This window comes from Spermophilus citellus, assembly GCF_964194105.1.
Source record: "Spermophilus citellus genome assembly, chromosome: 3".
Classification (NCBI taxonomy): Eukaryota; Metazoa; Chordata; class Mammalia; order Rodentia; family Sciuridae; genus Spermophilus; species Spermophilus citellus.
In genome coordinates, this window is record NC_138184.1 from 122,063,962 (window position 1) to 122,081,924 (window position 17,963).

The window sequence follows — 17,963 nt, forward strand, 5'->3', positions numbered from 1 at the left end:
GCAAGTTAACTACTTTCAAATAAGTAAAATTAGTGTGTCTCTCTGGTGAAATTTGTCATTCATTTTTAGTATCTTAATTTTAAATGCCAGCTAGATCTAGCCACTATAAATATGCAGCAGATGTAGCTGCCTAGCCACTGAGACAGGCAGGAGCTGACAATCCAGGGGTAGTTTTCAGTCTGAAAGCAGAAGCCAATGTTGGAAGGTAAGTTAGCCCCAGGTCCTTATTACCTAATGACTTATTACAATTCTTATTACAATTCTCAGGAATGCCATTGTAGATTTGGGTTTCTGCTTTGATAAATGGGGAATTTTAGGTAGTGGTATCTCCATGTCATTATCTTAGTAATGTATGTTAGGAAGCTAGAATGTATGTTAAAAACTTACAAAGAGTATATAGGTTTATAAATTTTGAGGTGGCTTTTCAGAAATGAGAATGTTGTTTTTGTCATCAGTGTGTCATCCTTGTTTTTTGTATGGTGTTCCATAGGTGAAAGGTCAAACACCACTGGACCTGTGTGATGTTAAGTCCTGTGATATCTCCCTCTTTACCACAAGCTGTGGTAGACTGGAGAGTTGCTTGACCTCTCTCATGGCTTGCCTTCATTCAGAAGGGCTTGCTTTCTTTCAGAAGAAGGGACACTCCCTAGCAGCAGGGTGGCTGTTGTCATTTGATTGGACTCATGCTGTTGTTTTGTCTCCCTGCTGTTGTTGTGTGCCCCAGGGCCTGGCCCTCTCAGGCTAGAATATTTACCTGATTAGCTGAAAATACTTCAGATAGTGGCTTATACAGGGAGCTTGGAAAGTGTACCAGGGTTGACATTATTTTAAAAAGTAGAAACAAAGCTGGGGGTATTGCTCAGTGGTAGAGTGCTTGCCTGGCATATCTACGAAGCCCTGTGTATCCACTGGGCACTACCAAACCAAGAAGAAAAAAAAAGAAAAATAGCAATGGTTTCAAATTTTTAGTTACTGTAAAACCAAATTTAAGCAAGTAGAGTAATTATTTTTATTGGAATTTTTGTTGGATTATTTTCCTCCTAACACTGACCCGTGTATTGTTCCACCTCATGGGGAGGATAGTGGAGAGAGGGGTATTTTACAAAATGAGAGCCTAGCTGGGCCAGGTGGCTCATGCCTGTAATTACCTCAACAATTTAGCAAGGCCCTAAGGAACCTAGTGAGACCCAGTCTCAAAATAAAAGGAAAGCGCTGGGGATGTGGCTCAGTGGTTAATCTCCCCTGGGATCAATTCCCAAACAAACAAATTGAGAGGTTACCTTTGACCCTTTTGGGGTTCATTACAAAACCCTTCTGGAAATCTTGATGTGAACAAGCTGATGAAGTTTTTATTTGCAATTATTTGTTATTCAGTTTAGCTCCATAACAAACCACAGGTTGAAATTAAGAAGCCTAGGGACATGGATGTTGAAATGTAAATGAATAGGGGATATACTAAATATGGGTGTCATTTTGCAAATTTGCTTTCCTACACCCTTCCCAAAGCTACTAAGTTGAATTATCTAAATAAAAGTGTTGCCTTCTTTGGTCCAGGTGTACATACAGCTCAAAACCAAGTAAGATGTAGTTAACACGCTGGTGCCACCCATCTGCCTGGAATTTATTGTGCTTTCCATTTGTGGGGACTATACTCACACACTCTGTGTTATTTGTGCAGAAAAGTTTGCATGCAGCTGCCTGAAAAGCGATTTCTTGTTCTCACTTAAAATTAGCGTCAATTGATCTTTAAAGCAAAATCAGGGTAAAAAAATCAGTTTATATGTGTAGCTTTGATCAATTATATGGTTCAATTTCTATATTTCACTATACATTTGATTTCCATACAGAAAATGAAATATTTATTATTTTGTAATTTGTCTACCTGTAACATTGTACTCACCAAATTAAAATACTTTAACAAGATCTCTCATTAGTTACTTGAAGTTTCAAAAATTGTCTTTCTGTCTAATGAATTATATTAGTTCAAGAAAGCTTGTGAGGTTATACATTACTGTGGAGGGGATTTTATGTAGAAAGAAAAAAGTTAGGGAACCCTGAGACAATGAATCATATCTCCTCCTAATTTCTTATTATAAGTTCACAAATAAATTTCATGTGATGGAAATCATCTGATGGCTTTTTCCTTAGGATTTGATACTGGATGTACATTTTCTTATATGGTAAAAAAAAAAAAAAAAAAAATCTGCCTATCCACATGGACAGTTAATTTGTGTGGACTTTGAGTTCATCACAGCAGGGAGGAGGGAGGGTTACAGAAGGAACAAACAGCAGCCTCCCTGGCAGGAGGAGGCTGTCTGGCCCTCACTCCCCACCCTTCCTTCCTGGGCAGGTTAGGCATCCAGTACATACCAGGGCACTCTCAGGTAGTCAGAATCCACAGGTAGATCTGGTCCTTGTGTGGTCTCTCCCTTCATGCTTTTCTGTCCATCCACATTTTGGATCTTCAGACTGACAAGTTCTGTTCCAGGACTCCAAATAACCTGCTTCATCTCTACCTGTGACCTTGCTACAGCAAAGGTGAGATCTGCCAGCATCCAGCCACTTCGTGGTGGGCTTTCTGCTCTAATCCTCTTGGTAGTTTGCCTGTTGGGCGTAGCTGGTATACTGGGGTCAGCAACTGGGGGACCAGCCCCATTATAGGGTTCTCTGGAATCCAGTTCCTCTGGTTCTTCCCTGTGTCTGCAAATTTGCTCAAACCTAACCTTGGGTTCAGTGTCCTTATATCGGGATGGGGATAAAAATGCCATACTAACCTCGAAAAAAACAATGGGAAGCTGAAACAGGTGAGCAAGCTGTTAGAGGACTGAGAACGTGGAAAATACCCTGAGTTTCTACTTGGTGAATTTTATTGGTTGGGGTATTAGAAGTGCTGCTGTGGGTTGTCAGACCTTGGGCTGCTGTCACATGCCCCCTTAGGAGAACATCACTCTAGAAATAAGACCATGATTGATCTGCTGAGGCCCAAGCAGTCTCCTAGACATTCTGGGACTGGAAGGAAGGTAGGATTTGATTCCTACAATTTATTTATGGAACTAAAGGCTTTTCTGATTCCCATAGTTTATTTATGGAATGTTTCATATAGATATGAAATTTAGTTTCATGCATGTGTATGTAAAAGCAACCCTTTGTGAATCTTTACAATGTTTTGTTTCATCCTGTACTCATTTGCTTCCACCCCACCTGGAGTGTTTTGATGTCACCAATTTAATATATATTAAAGCATTGGATTTTTTTTTGCATCAAATGTTATTGCTTTTTAAAAATTATATTTTAAATTAGCATGTTATGGTGACTGAGCTGAGCAGACCTGTTGGAGTCTTGGCTCCATCCCTTTCTGATTATGTTTTCTTTTAACAGTTCCTTAATCTAAGTCTCAGTTTCATTTTTGCAATAACAGGAAAATAGCACCGCCCCTATAGACTGTCATGAAAATGAAGCGAGACACTATTGTTTAGGTGCCTACCTTAGCACCAAATTCATAGTTAGCATTCCATTGACAGTAACTGTCTGCCTTGCTTCCTCTGAAATGGGGATAATACTCCTTATGTCAACTACTTTTGTATAGGAATCATTATGAAATGTTTGATAGTTGCCAAAAAGGTGTTCAGTGACATTAGGATTGTGTCACCCTCAGCAACACAATCCAACAGGACCGGTCTGGCTAGTTCTATCTCCCAGGCCCTGCCTGTCAGCCCTTGAACTTGCAGTTAGGCTGGGCAGTGCTGAACCAGTGAACCCTACAGCCAACCTGGGAGCTCTTCATCTTTACAGGAATTGAAATTTCAACTAAAAGCACTGATGTGGGGTTCTGCAGTTTAAAACTAAGGGCCTTCCATCTGCTGGTCACCTACCAAATTTGTTTTATTTTGTCCACGAAGAAGAAGTTAAGAGTTACCATTATGAATATTTCTGGCCCCATCCCCAGCTTATCTCTGTCATTGACTCCCTTAATCTTTCAACCTCCAAATAGTCTATGAAGTCTCAATACCATGACTAATTTGAGATCCTATTTGGTGTGGCTGGCATGGGCCATTCTCCTGGGAAGGCTGGACTGCACTGTGGGGTATGGATTCTGTAGCAGCAGCAGGGCCTAGAGCTGTAAAGATTCCAAGCCTGAACTTGGAGAAACCTCAAAGATTAGTTCTGCCTCCTTATCATGCTGCCCACAAGGTGAAGTGAATTGGTGACTGTGACACACATGCAGAACAGTAGGATTAGGGAATGATTGTCAGGGGCCACATCATGCTGGGAGAGGAAGGAATTACATTTGCCATGTTCCATTGAGCTCTCACATTCTCTAAACTACCCCCTCTGCCTTCCTCTCCCTGTCTTGGTATAGGACATCATATGCCCTAGCATCCACTCTGCAGATTCTTAGAGGTTATATTGCACTCACCATTGTAGTCCACTCTGTACCCATTTGTGCAGCCTTGGTTCTTAGGTCAGGCCCTTGCCAGCTCTTTCCTGTGCTCCTGAAAGCCTTTTCTGATTTCCTTGCTTAGAGCCTCATACTTTGTCATTGATCTCTCTACTTGCTGCCAAAAACACATTTTGAATTATATCCTTCTGACTTTCTATGCCCTTGTTAAAACCATTCATTTGTCCCCTCTTTCTGTCATAGCATTACTTAAGAGCAGCAACCCTGGGAGCATGTTAGAGTGTGGGTTTGTGGACTGTACCTCACACTTCAGTAGCTGTGTGGTGCATGCTCACAGCAACTCTGGGCTGGAGTAGGCATTTTATCCTGAGTCCCAGTGGAGTGTAGATGACAGATGACGTTCACAGTCAGGAACATCTCCCAGGGTTGTCCTCTGGAGAATTGGTGGTAATTCTATGATTCCATATGCTATCACTCTGCTATTACTAAGAACATAGCTATTGAGACCTCATCGCTTCCTGACACAGTGCTGAGGTTTTTCTGCTGACCTTGTGTTCAGCTTCCTTATACTAGAATGGGAATACAGATGCCAGACTAACCTTGAAAAATCAATGAGAAGCTGAAACAAGTGAGCAGGTGGCTGCCAGAGGACTGGGGACATGGAAAAAAGATAAGAAATGACTTTCTTAGCCTGACTGACTTGGTCTCGCTTTGCTCATCCCATTGGGTGGAACTATAACTCCTCTTTCCAGATGCAACCCAAGTCTCTTACCCTCCTGCCAGAAGCATCAGGCTCCTCTGAAGAGTTGGTGGTACCTCTGTGCTCTAGTGATCTTCCTTTGGGGCTTCTGGCACCCACTTCAGCCCTGCTCTGTGGGATAATGAATCCCAAGAAAGAGGGTCACCTTTGCCATCCTCAGGTCCCAGTACTTGCCCCCTCAAAGCTACTGAATAGATGCTACCCTGGTTGCTTGTCCAAATATATGTCTATCACTTCAGTGACCTTGCTTTTTTCTCCAAGCTTCGGTGTGATTAAGATAAGACATTGCCTCATGCCTTGTTGATGCCTGGGCACAGTGCTTGGCTTGACTTGGCACAGTTTCTCCAGTCCTGCCTTCTACAAATGTCCTCATGCCTGGCCCTTGCTCGCAAAGTTGTTTGCAGTCATTGTCACACTAACTCCTGAGTGCCACCACCGTGACACTGTCAATACAACCTTTATTCTACTTGCTGTTTATTCTGATGACTGTTTCTTCCTTCAGAGTTTCCCCTCTGGCCTCCTTGGTCAAGGCCTCACTTGTCATTTTGAAGTTGTTGTTGCCCTCTCCGACGGCTTTGAAGGTTTTTCTTCTTCTCACACTAGAGTTATTGGGATTCCCCAGGCTTGCTCCTTACCCAGCATCTCTTCTCATGCCTTGCATTCCTCCCAGGGGATGTGACCTCCCAAGAGGGAAGGGCTTGCTGTTAGACAGCACTTCCTGCCATGAGCCCTGGGCAAGGCATTCCTTTCAGTAGAAGGACTTGAGGTGAAGCAGCATGTGATATGGCCAGTGTAGTCTGAAATTAAGCAGGACCAGTAGAGTCATTGTTCCCAGGACTTTGACATTTCCCACTGTCACCTCTAGCTCTGTCTCCTCACCTGTCTTCTATGCAGCTTAGGATTTACCCTTCCAACATATCTCCAAATGGTGCCACCCAGGAACCTAAACTCAGCTAAGACTGGAGTACACACGCGCGCACACACACACACACACACACACACACACACATTATTTTTTTGCAGATGGACACAAATGCCTTAATTTTATTTATTTATCTTTGTATGATGCTGAGGATAGAACCCAGGGCCCCACACACATCAGGCAAGTGCTTTATCACTGAACTACAACCCCAGTTTCAGACTGGACTTCTTATTCCACCTCCGTTTTCCCAATGTGCTTTTGGGCTTGACGAATGGGGCCCTACCACAATCTGTGGCAAGTGAGGAGGTGCATAAGTCACCCGGGTTTTCTTTCTTTATTTGGACATCAACTCTTCCACTTGATATTTTGTCACGCAGACGTGTGCTTAGTTCAGACAAAGTTGCCATTGGTGTTGTGGACTTTCGTAGTAACTTTTCAACCATAGTCTCGCCTTTGTTAATTCACAGAATAGGCAGTCATTGTGCACCTGCTTGCTACTCACCAACATTGTACACCTGGGTATATAGCCATAAATATGACAGGCATGGTCACCCTTAACCCTGATGTGATATGTTCTAGTGGGGGATATAGTAAATATTCAAATAAATATGAAATATGGTTTCAGGAAATAATTGGATTACAAGAGAGTTACAACAACTGCTGTTTGGGGGGTTGTCTTTGTACACGGGGCACAGTGAAGAGAGGAGTCAGCCACGCTGCTAGGGTGTGGGGCAGCAGGCAAAAGTGTCTTGAGGTATGGCTGAGCTTGGTAGGTGTGAGGAGTGGGAAGATAGCTACTGCTGCTGCAGTCTCTGGGTTTGGGGGAGAATGGAGGTGAGCTGTAGTATGGAAGTGGGTTTGAAGTTTTTCCACTTTATGAGATGCCCTCATAAAGGAAAGGCAAGGTATGCTTTTTGCCACCCTTTCGTGCCTTCGGAGAAGTCATGGATAAATGCTAATGAATGACATCATTACTCTGTATAGAGTCTTCTGTGGGTTTCCTCATCCCTACATCCCTCCTCACAGGCCCAGATGCACATTGCCAGTACCCAGCCACAACATCCCTGTAATCCAAGGTGATCATGTGCTCTTGACCTTCCCCGTCTTTTCTTAGAACATATTCTTCCCTGCATGTGATGCACATGACTGTCTATGTTGTTTCTTCAACCCTTATCTCAACTGGGAGTGTGTTGAGGCCAATACTCTCTTCCTGAGGTATAAAGAATCCATGTCCTTATCTTGAGCTCTGAGAGCATTTAGCCTGAGCCTTTCCATAGCACATTTGTTTATCTGTATTTCCTACAAGCAGGGAAGTTGCCCAGGGAGGGACCCAGGGTCCTTCATCTGTGGATACTCAAAGTCTATTCCAGAAATTGGACCACAGAAGAGAATTAGTAAATGTCTTCTAAGTGAGTGAATAAACATCCTGTAGTCTTTCTCCCTTTTCATTTTCAATTCCAATTTTAGATATTTGGTTGTTCTATAAATAAGATACATTAAAGCCATTTCATAATTTGTTTTAGATGTTTAAATATACTGTATGGATTTAACTTTGAAGGGAAGAATTGTACTCTTTCAAATAATAACATGCTCACAATTTGTTTAGGATAATAAATTGTAATTATGTTTGTTAGTTAAGCAACAAAATATTGCTTCTAGTTATAAAAAGTCTATTTCAAAAAGACCCCTCTTATTTCCAGGGAAAGTCATTTTAAAATTAGCAAATAAGTGCATTATGTTTCAGGTGAATGACTTTTCTTCTCACCATACCGTTACTGCCAGGGCCTGTGCAGTGTCTCCTCCAGGTTGTTGGTATTTTAACCTTGGGACTTTTGAGGGTTAAATTTGGGGTGCTTCTCCTCTATACTGTGACCACTGTGAAGCTTGGAGTCTGTCTTGCTACTGTAGAGATCTGGAAGGCATGCGTCATGAGATGCTAAGCTTCTAGTGGACTTGTTTAGTTTCTGCTCTTCTGGAATTTCTCAGTTCCTCTGTATCTGTATCACATACAATATAATAACAAGTAAAATTAGTCAAGAAAACCTTAACTCTGCACTGTAGGTTAATTCCCATGTCTAGAAAAAGTGTTATTTACTTACATAAAGCAATAACTCAAGGAAGCAGACTGTTGGAAAGGAAATATTTTTGAGTTTAACAATATAGTGAGGTAACAAAGCTTCTTATTAGAGCACCTGTCATCACTTAACCAGTTGGAGATTTTCATCAAGTCACATAGCTTCTGGACTGGCTTCCATTCCTCACTAGTCAACAGTGAGGGTGGAACTGGCCCTGCCTCTTGGAGGATCCTTGTGTAAAGACCATGTATAACTCCATCTGCATGCTGCGGAGAGTGCACACAGGAGGATCATCTGGGTGACTAAAAGTGCATAGTGCTCCCCCAGCAACAGTCCTGCCAGTTCCCAGGTTCTGCATAGCTTTTCTTGGGGGATTCTGGCTTCTAAAAAAAAAATTGCAGATCCATGTTGATGCAGTCATTGCTCTCCATCAAGTTCTAAAATTGGACCCAGCCTACAAGTTATTGTGTGTGCTGAAAGGCCCCAACAGTGGCCTTTTCTGACACACAATGGCTTGCTTGTGGCATTGGGAGTTAGCTTTCAAAAGATCCTGGGAATAGAATGGCTGGAGGGGGCTCCTGCAAGGAATTTCATGGCCGGTCCTTTTGTGCCTTTCCTTCAGTCCTTCATTTAGTTTGCTCCTCAAGTATATATAGAGGGAGAATGCTAATTTGTTCTTGTCAGATAAAATACCTAGGGTGATATGACACAGAGTCAATTTAAAGGAAGGGTCTTGGGCTTGCTGCCTGGGAACACTCCTGCCTTTGTGTTGGGAACTCAGTACAAAGCTGCCATGACTGAAATCCTGGAGTCTCTGCTAAGCCTCCTAGCTTTTCAGAGCATGATTCATATGGCTTTCTAACCCTGGGTGTGTTAGAGCTTGAAGTAAAAATAGCCACCAGCCCCTTGGAGGGGAGATGGCAGCACATGTTGGCCGTGGGATCCAGGCCATTGATCACATTGTGGCCGCACTCCAAGGTGAGCCTCTCCCTCTCTGCAGAGATTCAGAGACAAAACAGAGACTGGGCTGGAGTCATGGCACATCAGCTGAGTGTCTGTGGCCAGGCAAGGCAACCTCTGGAGGCTGTATAGGGATAGTTCTTCCCACCTTGATATGTGGTCAGAGTGTCACGAGATGACATATATCAAGTGCCTGGCTCACAGCAGCCATGATTCATTGTGATTCCCACATTTCTATACCATAAGACCTTGTCCTTGTCAGTAGGAAATGGATCTAAACAAGTGGATTTTCTCTAAAATGACCAAAAAAGCCACTGGTCATTCCTAGAATATGCTTAGTCTTCTTATTTGTTCTTTATCATGGCTGAGCCCGTCTGGCCAAACTTTTATGTAACTCTATGCTTCTCAGAGATGAAGACGTTCTTCATCATGTGAATGGACATGCATGAGAATGAAGCAACTAGCCTACCTATGAATAGTTGATCTGTAGATGCTGCTATTTCATGTGACTCTTCAGGCTACCCATTAATAATCTTTATTTTATTTGTTTATTTATATATGGTGTTGAGGATCAAACCAGGGACTTGAACATGGGAGGCTCTACCACTGAGCCACAACCCCTGTCCCCATTAATAATCTTATAACAGAGACATACGTAAGAAAGACTTCAATGTGACTTTTTGACTCTCTCTCAGAAAATGATGTGGAAAAGTCCACACAGAATGATTAAGTGTTATCATGCACCCCACAGTACCCCAGGCTTTCCAACAGATATTTTCTCATTTTATTCTCACAACAGCCGTATGAGGTAACAAGGATAATCCCTCTTTTAATTACATTATTCATTAAATATTTATTTTTAGGAAAAGGAATCTGACATGTTCTAAATAGCAGGGTCAGAAATAGAATAAAATATTCAAATTAATTCAGACTTCACAAGAATCCTGTGATTTAATTTCTTATTAGTAGTTTAAAGAAATATATATTTGGCTAACAGCTTGATGAAATTCTTTTTAATTAAGTGGGGGATACATAGAAATTGAAGTACATTTTAAGGCATTTTAAAATTCAGTTACGACTTTTATACATTACCTAAGGAGTAAGACACCAATAAATCAACCACATTTGTCAAGCACTGTTCTGAGGTCTTAGCAAGCATGTGAGGACTCAAAAACAAATTGAGCTCAGCATCCCAAAGATTGGTGCTTTCGCCTGGTGGAGTCCCTTCCACAAGGTCAGATGGCAGCTGCAAACTTCTGGAAAGGCCAAGGGTTATAGAGATCAGTTCCTCTTTAATGAGGGACTCAAAAGACCACAGCAGGCCACTTTCTAGAAAATTCTAGGCACTCAGTAGTTTCAGCATCAGATCTAGAAGAGTATTATCATTGAAGGAATTACGTGGTTACCTCAAACAAGATGGAAGAAAGGGGAATAGAGGGTGAAACAAGATGGATACAGTATTGTATGAGGGTATTACTGGGATTTTGTGTGAAGCTTGGTCAATTTGTTTTGGCTTTATTTGGTTCAAGTTCCTGATTAGATGCTAGAGATACTTTTTGTTTTGTCTATTTGTTTTAAGTGATAATGTATTTTCGTGTATGGTTTGCATTAGTACTTGATTAAATGCAGATAACATCTAATTCTGTAATGGCAGGACTACAGTTTAATCACCAAAGGTCATATGCCTCTTATCCTATCCTTTTGTACCAAAAAATTGTTCACACAGTCTGATTTTACCTTTTAAAGTTACTTCACATCAGTCAAACAAATGAAAAGAAAAAAATCATGATTAGAGTGATTTCTGTTAATTGTTGTCATATGAAAAGAGCACATGGAAATTGTCTTTGGTGTGTTTTCTTTTGGTGGGGGTAAGGAATAAGGAAAAATAGGAATAAAAACACAATTGCTTTCCTTAGCAAAAACAAAACAACCAAAAAAACCAAAAAAGCGAACAAAAAAATGATAGGGGTCTGTGGGGGAATATCTAACATGAAATAGCAGGGAGACTTCTTTAAACGTACCTTTTTACATAGTTTTGATTTTGAACCCCACATATTTTTTTTTACATATTTAGGAAACAAGATAGTATTAAAACTGAAAAAAGGAAATCATAAAGGTGATGTTAAACAGAAACAAATGAACCTAAGTATGAATACCAAGTTGATAACACAATTCAGAATTTTCTTTTAAACAACTACAATGAAGTCTTCCACAGAACTCAGTGTTGTGATACTAAAAGGCACATGGAAATGCAAGAGACTGTGAATAGCCAAAACAATCTTGAAAAGAGCAAAGTTTTAGACTTCCTGATTTCAAAACAGAGCTACAATAATCAAGAGAGTATATATAGACATAGAGATAGACAGAGACAATGAAACATAATTGAGAGTCCAAAAATAAACTCTTATATTTATTGGGCAAGAATAGTCTTTGCAACAGATGGTGCTGAGACAACTGTATATTCACATGCAAAGGAACAAAATTGTGTTCGCTATTGACACTATACAGAAAAATTAGCTATAAATGAACCACAGACCATAATCTAAGAGATAAAATTTTGAAACTCTTAGAAGAAAACAGAAATAAATCTTTGAGATCTTGGGCTGGGAAAGCCCAAGATCATATTTGCACATGATTTTTTTGTGATGAGAACGTGTATCTGGAATATATAAAGAACTCTTTATTGTAAAAAATAACCCCATTGGAAAACACTCGAAGAACTTCTGCAGCTATTTACCCCAAAACCATCCAAATTGTCAGTAAGCATATGAAAATTGCTGAGTATCATTAACGATGATTAAGGAAATGCACATAAAAACCAAGTGAGCTGGGGTTGTGGCTCAGCGGTAGAGCGCTTGCCTAGCACATGTGAGGCCCTGGCTTCGGTTCTCAGCACTGCATATAAATAAATGAAATAAAGGTCCATTGACAACTTAAACAACAACAACAACAACAAAATCAAACGAGTTACCTCTGCAAATCCACTAAAATGACTTTAATAAAAAAGACAATAGCAAAGGTCAGTAAGGATATGGAGCAGATAGAACTCTCATACATTGTTTATTGGAATTTAAAATAGTGCAGTCATCTTGAAAAGGTTTGGCAGAGCCTCAGTATGTCAAACATGGATTAACTACTCCATCCATGCCTGTTACTGTCTGTGATGCGAGTATGCAGTGAGGAAGGTACATTTGGTGTTGTCCATACCATGCAGCACTTTATGAAGTACTGAAAATTCAGTATAATTTGGAGACATGATCCTTACCTCTGAGGAGCTTGTTACAGTTAGATTTAAAACTTGATAACTAGTTTAAAAATATATTCTAAATGAATCTTAACTGTTTTAAGCCAGTAGTAGAGAATCACTTCATGTGGATCACTTGAGAATAATCATTCATAATTGGTTGATGTGGGTGTGCCTTTTGTAACTGGCACCTTCCTGAAAAAGTGTCCAGAATCCTCTATCATCAGCAGTTTCCTGTGGGGGTAGTGCAAGGTAGGTAACATTCCACCTTCACCCCTGGAATATTGCAAGCTAATAGAGTTGGGTATATTTTTTCTTTGTGCTTCTGGAATAAACAGCTGTGTAGTATATAGGAAAACAAGATGCCTGACATGGCATATTCATTTCTTTGTGTCTTCAATATATTTTACATATCCTAATTTGCAGTTGTGCCTTGGATCTCTACCATTCAGGTGACACTGAGCTGGTGATCGTTGCTTAAGATGTTGATCATTTAAAATCAAGAATGTATAATATAATCTGTTATTAGAATATGACTAGCATTAACTCTTCTCATGATCTAGGTCTAGTGGCTCCTGGCAGCACTTTCTGGAAATCCCCTGTTATTCTGATAAATGAAAGAATTGCAGGATGGTCAAAGTGCAAAAATAAAACTTTTACTGAGAAGCATAAGTAAAAAGAAAGGAAGATGTTAAATAGGAACAAAGGAGGAGACAGAAATGTGGGTGTGCCTTGCTTGGAGAAGTGATGTTATGAAGTTTATTATATTGAGAAAAATATAACTAAAGGGAGTGAATGAACTTGTATTGTTTTATATAATTCAGATGATCTATTGTTGAAGGATTTAAGAAATCATTTCCGGATTCCTGTCTGTGCCCTCATTGAAAGTGTGATTCATTGTATAAAAATGGATTCACTTTCATCTTTCCAGGCATATGACTTGGGGAAACGATAATGAGAAGGTATTTCCAGGAATGCCTCATGGTTATGGTTGAGCAGATTTTCTGTGTTTGTTGTCTGTGCTGGGTTTCACTCCTTCCCTTCCTTTTCAAAATTCCATTTTGAGTTGCATGTCCTCATGTCTCCCTTTGGATGGCTTCTGGACCAGGCCTCCTTCTTATTAGCTCTCTTTTCTCCATGTTTCACAAAGATCCTGACTTTGAACATCATGAATCTGGACATGAAACAGAACAGCCCAGAGAGATGAGAAAATACAAATTAGTTTAAAAGATCCCTCATTTAAATGTATTGGATAAGTATAAAAGCAGACTTGGATAAGTAAATACTGTTTACTTTCTAAAAAAAGGACATACTCAGAATGAGTCTTAATCAACCCAGTTTATTCTAGTATATCTTACAAGTCTTAGGCCACTGGGGTATTCCCATATCAACTTGTAAAATGTAAGTATTTTTCCAGGAGACAAAGGTAGCAAAATTTCACTGAATTGAATTTTTGAGAGACATTGATAGCTTTGGAGATAAACAGAATAACTTTCTCCTTAAAAATTTAACTGAATTGCTAGGCAACATTTTTGTGTCTATTGTCATTGTTTTGAGGCTTTTAAAATTTTTACTAAAAAAAATTTCTTGCAATTAAAATGTTTTCTAGTTCTTTAAATTTAAACTAATTTGCATATTTATAGAAATGGGGTAAATTAAATCATATTAAATGGATTGTGATGTTATGATCTATCTACCTATCTATGATTTTGTTCATAATTTCTTGTTTAAAATCCTCTTCCCAAGGAAAGCCATAGACACTAACTAGCATTTCTCTTTCCCAGGGTGCGTCAGAGATGCTATAATCTTCCCCTGTCCAAATGTCTTTGTCTTGTTGCTGGTTGTGAGGAAATTCTTGGACCTACCTTGTCTTAAAGTAAATCATAAAACCCTCCTCATTCCAAAGGAGTCCTGTCCCATATCCTGGAAGGAGGTGTGTTATTTAGCTTTCTGTTGCCATAACAAATACCTGAAGTAATCAACTTATAAAAATAAGAGGTTTAGTTTGGCCCACAGTTCTGGAGGTTTTAGTCCATGTTTGCTTGGCTTCTAGGTATGTAGCAAAGAAGCACATCCTAGCAGGGTAGTGTGGCAGAGCAAAAAGCCACTCAGCTCCTGACAGAAACATGAAGAGAGAAGAGACCTGGGTGCCACAATCCCCATGTAGGGCATGCCCTTTTGAATCACCCCCTAGGCTCCACCTGTTAGAGTTTCTTCCATATCCTAGCAGCACCACTCCAGGGATCTAACCTTTAATGCCTGGGCTTTGGAGGACACTGAAGATCCAAACTACAGTAAGAAGGAGTGCTACAGGGGAAGCCCAGTATCTGAGTAGATAGGCCTTGCTTGTTTCTCCTCCTAGGCCCTTAGCAGTCAGGCCTGTACAGTGCATTTTCCACAAAAGCCCAAAGGACAGGGTTGCGGGGGAGCATCTAGATAACTGGGCACGGGGAGGTTACTGGAGCGTGACACCCTGGAGAGAGCATTGAAGCCTGCACCCCTTCTCCCATAACTTATCCTAGGCATTTTTTTAATTGTATTTTTGTAATAGCCTTTATAATAAATTGGTAAATATAAGATATCCCTGAGTTCTGTGAGTTACCCAAGCAAATTAATTGAACCTGAGGGAGGTTGTGGGCGCCCGAGTTCTGGCCAGTTGGTGAGAGGCAAAAGCAAACCCACCTGGGCTGGAGGCTGGCATCTGGAGTGGGGATGACGGCAATCTTGGGGACTCAGCCTTCAACTTATAGGATCTAACTCTATATGCAGGTAGAAGAATCTGAGGACTTCCTGGGGTCCACTGCAGAATTGCTTGCTGGTGGAGAGAAATTCCCATACCCTTAAAGTCACATAAGTCTTCCGTGTTGATTCTGGTATGAGAGCAGGAAAAAACACAAGACACTTTGTATGTTTCTGCAACATATTTGGTGTCAGAAGTGACTTGTTTTGTGAATGTGTGGTAAGAGACAGTGAGTCTGAGTTGGGTTGTTTTTTCTTTATATGCCCTCAGATAAATATAAACTGAAGTGAAGACATTTTGCATCATTAGAAAATAATGTTCCCAGCTGGGTGCAGTGGCACGTGCCTGTAATCCCAGCACTCAGAGGCAAAGACAGGATTTCTGGAGTGTAGAAGTTTGAGACCAGTCTGGGCAACATAGGGAGACCTCATCTCAAAAAGGAAAAGAATCATCCAAGAAGTATTTATTCACTGTTTGTAAAAACTGGAGAGCAATGTATCTTTTGTGTATCATGTTCATTCAAAATACACATTCTTTTTAGATTCCTACACCCATCTTGTAGCATCCAACTGAAAGTGAGGAAGAATATAAAGAGCCAGTAAATTGTCTGATGGTGTGTTGAAAGGCTTTTCTTGCCCAGGTCTGAAGTGCTTTGCTGCTGTGACTCTGATGGGTCAGGGCAGGCTGATGTTCTGTCCCTTTCTAAGTGGAATTTTCCCTTAAATCACACCTCCTATTTCATATTCAAGATCCAGGGGAAAGAGCAATATTGCCTTACATGTCAGTTTTGAGAACTGTACCATTTCATAATCAAGGCTATACAGTAGGATAATTTTTCTTTACATTAAACTCAGTCCATTTATATGCTTCAAGGCACTAAATTCAAGGTTATCATTTTGTATAAAGCTTGCTTGAAAAATAATATAACCCATTCTGACTTTATTTCAACAGTAATTCAGCTGACCTATCTATCTTACAATAATTTTGGTATGGTTAAATTTAGTAAGAACTGGCCTGGTAGTTATTCACTCAAGTAGTGCTGACCTTGTAGGGACCTGCCCTGAGAAGTTGAAGAAAGATGTGTAGCCCCAGGAAGGACTTCATTTTCTAGGAGACAGGTACAAGCCTTGAACTAAGTGTTTCACAAAGCCACTTCACCTCACCTGCCCAGTGGTCCATCTTTCTTCTCTTCTGTTAAAGACAAGAAAAGGAAAGTAAAGGAAAGAAAAGAAAAGGAAAGAAAGAAAGACCACCATTTCTTCCATCCAGCTACCTAGTTCTGTGTCAAGGTTTAGAACTTAAAAAAATGAATCCATATTCCTTTTCATTTTGCAGCTCTCCCAGAGGAGGTGTAGTCTTATCTGTCATTTATACCTGGTGAACAAGAACCTTGGGATATCCTGTACCAAAGGCCAGTTAGGGTAGTTGAGAGGGAGGGGAGAACATGATCCCATGTGCTGCAGGTAACATAAGAGACAGCATCATGCAGAAGGCAGAACAGCTCCAAAGGAACAAGGACCCAACGTTCACTCACTGGATTTCTTAGGGCCAGTCTTGGTTGGGAATCATCTGAATTCTGGTGTTTCAGGTACAAGATCTGTGATTCAGCATGGAGGGCGGGAAGGAGAAGGAAGGTGATTTTAGCTGATTTTCAAAGGTGTCCTCTGGTCCTGAATGCCTGAAATTCTTATTGTTTGCAGAGATGCCAGAGAATGATTTGGCTGTGAGGAGATATTGGGGCCTGATGGACCCTTGTGCTTAGAACTCAGGGTGGGATGGTATCCTCTCTGGATTGTTTTGAATTTTTCTTTAACAATTCATCCATATAGTCATTTATTTTTCATATAGCTTAAAAATAATTAAAAATGCATGTGAGTCCTCTGCTCAAAAAAATCTATGTGTTCTTGTTATACTTTGGGAGAAATATACAAGTATGCCAATGTGTGTATCCACATTGGGGGCTATAATCAGGACTAGAACAGCATAGAATAACATCTACCAGTACCTTTCCTTCATAAACATATGAAAGTTCCACCAGTCAGCATATAATGCACTTTATTAGGAGGATGTAGAAGTTTTATGGCCAGGATCTAATGTCATACCTCTGTGCCAGGCTAAGTTAGATATGGACATTGGTCTTTCCTCAGCCCTGCCTGGGCATACAGCCATGGCAACAGGGACACAGGGTCTCTGGTTAGGGTGAGGTTTGGATTGTGTGCTAGGGGCACAGTTCACTCATGGAGCTTTGGGGAGTGGCTCATGACTAGAAGTGAAAGAATGTTGGCAGAAAGCTCAGGGGAGGGGTTATTTGGCACATGTGTCCTGTAGCCACAACTATATGGATCCAGAGCTGTCAGGGACGAAGAAGGAGGAGGGTCTCTGCTTGATGCAGCTCCTTCCTGGATAGACATGTTACAAGTCATTTGCTGCCCTGGTCCGAATGATGTAGTAAAATGCTACCTTCTGTATGTAATCCTTTTATTTCAAGTAGGACATTTAGATACTTGTTCTTCATTAATATAGAATATTTTAGTTTTTAAATGTTTTTGGTTTTAAATTCATAGAATGATAAGAAGAAGTGTGAAATATTTTCTAAATGCTACTAGATATTTTTAGTACTTTCTGCTTAAAAATAAATGACACTTATATACCACAGAGTAAAATTCTTAGACATCTTATTTCACATTTGCAGAGACTTTGCCATACTATAAATTAAGTCTTTAGATAATACATTATTTATGCTATACTAATTTTCTTACAAAATTATAAATTACTCTGCGGGCAACATTTGTCTTTTATCTAACTTTATTTTATGTAATTTAATGTCAATAATTGTTCTGAATATTCATATTTGAATTGTGCT

At 40.3% G+C, this 17,963-nt stretch overlaps 1 protein-coding gene across 13 annotated transcripts in view; it reads left to right on the top strand.

The window, feature by feature from the left end:
- The window catches only part of COBL (cordon-bleu WH2 repeat protein), a 307,667-nt gene that overhangs the window by 33,907 nt on the left and 255,797 nt on the right, over positions 1–17,963 (top strand). Inside the window, exon 1 of one of the 13 annotated variants that reach the window (XM_081286266.1) lies at positions 68–205. The exons of 11 other annotated variants lie outside the window; for them this stretch is intronic. Coding sequence is in view for 1 of the 2 variants with exons in the window: in XM_081286275.1 (XP_081142401.1) it covers positions 17,554–17,565 (12 nt within the window). In the remaining variant the exon portion in view is untranslated. Of the gene's footprint in view, positions 1–67; positions 206–17,524; positions 17,566–17,963 lie in introns of those variants that run through there. One more of the 13 variants, XM_081286275.1, reaches the window with a different exon arrangement.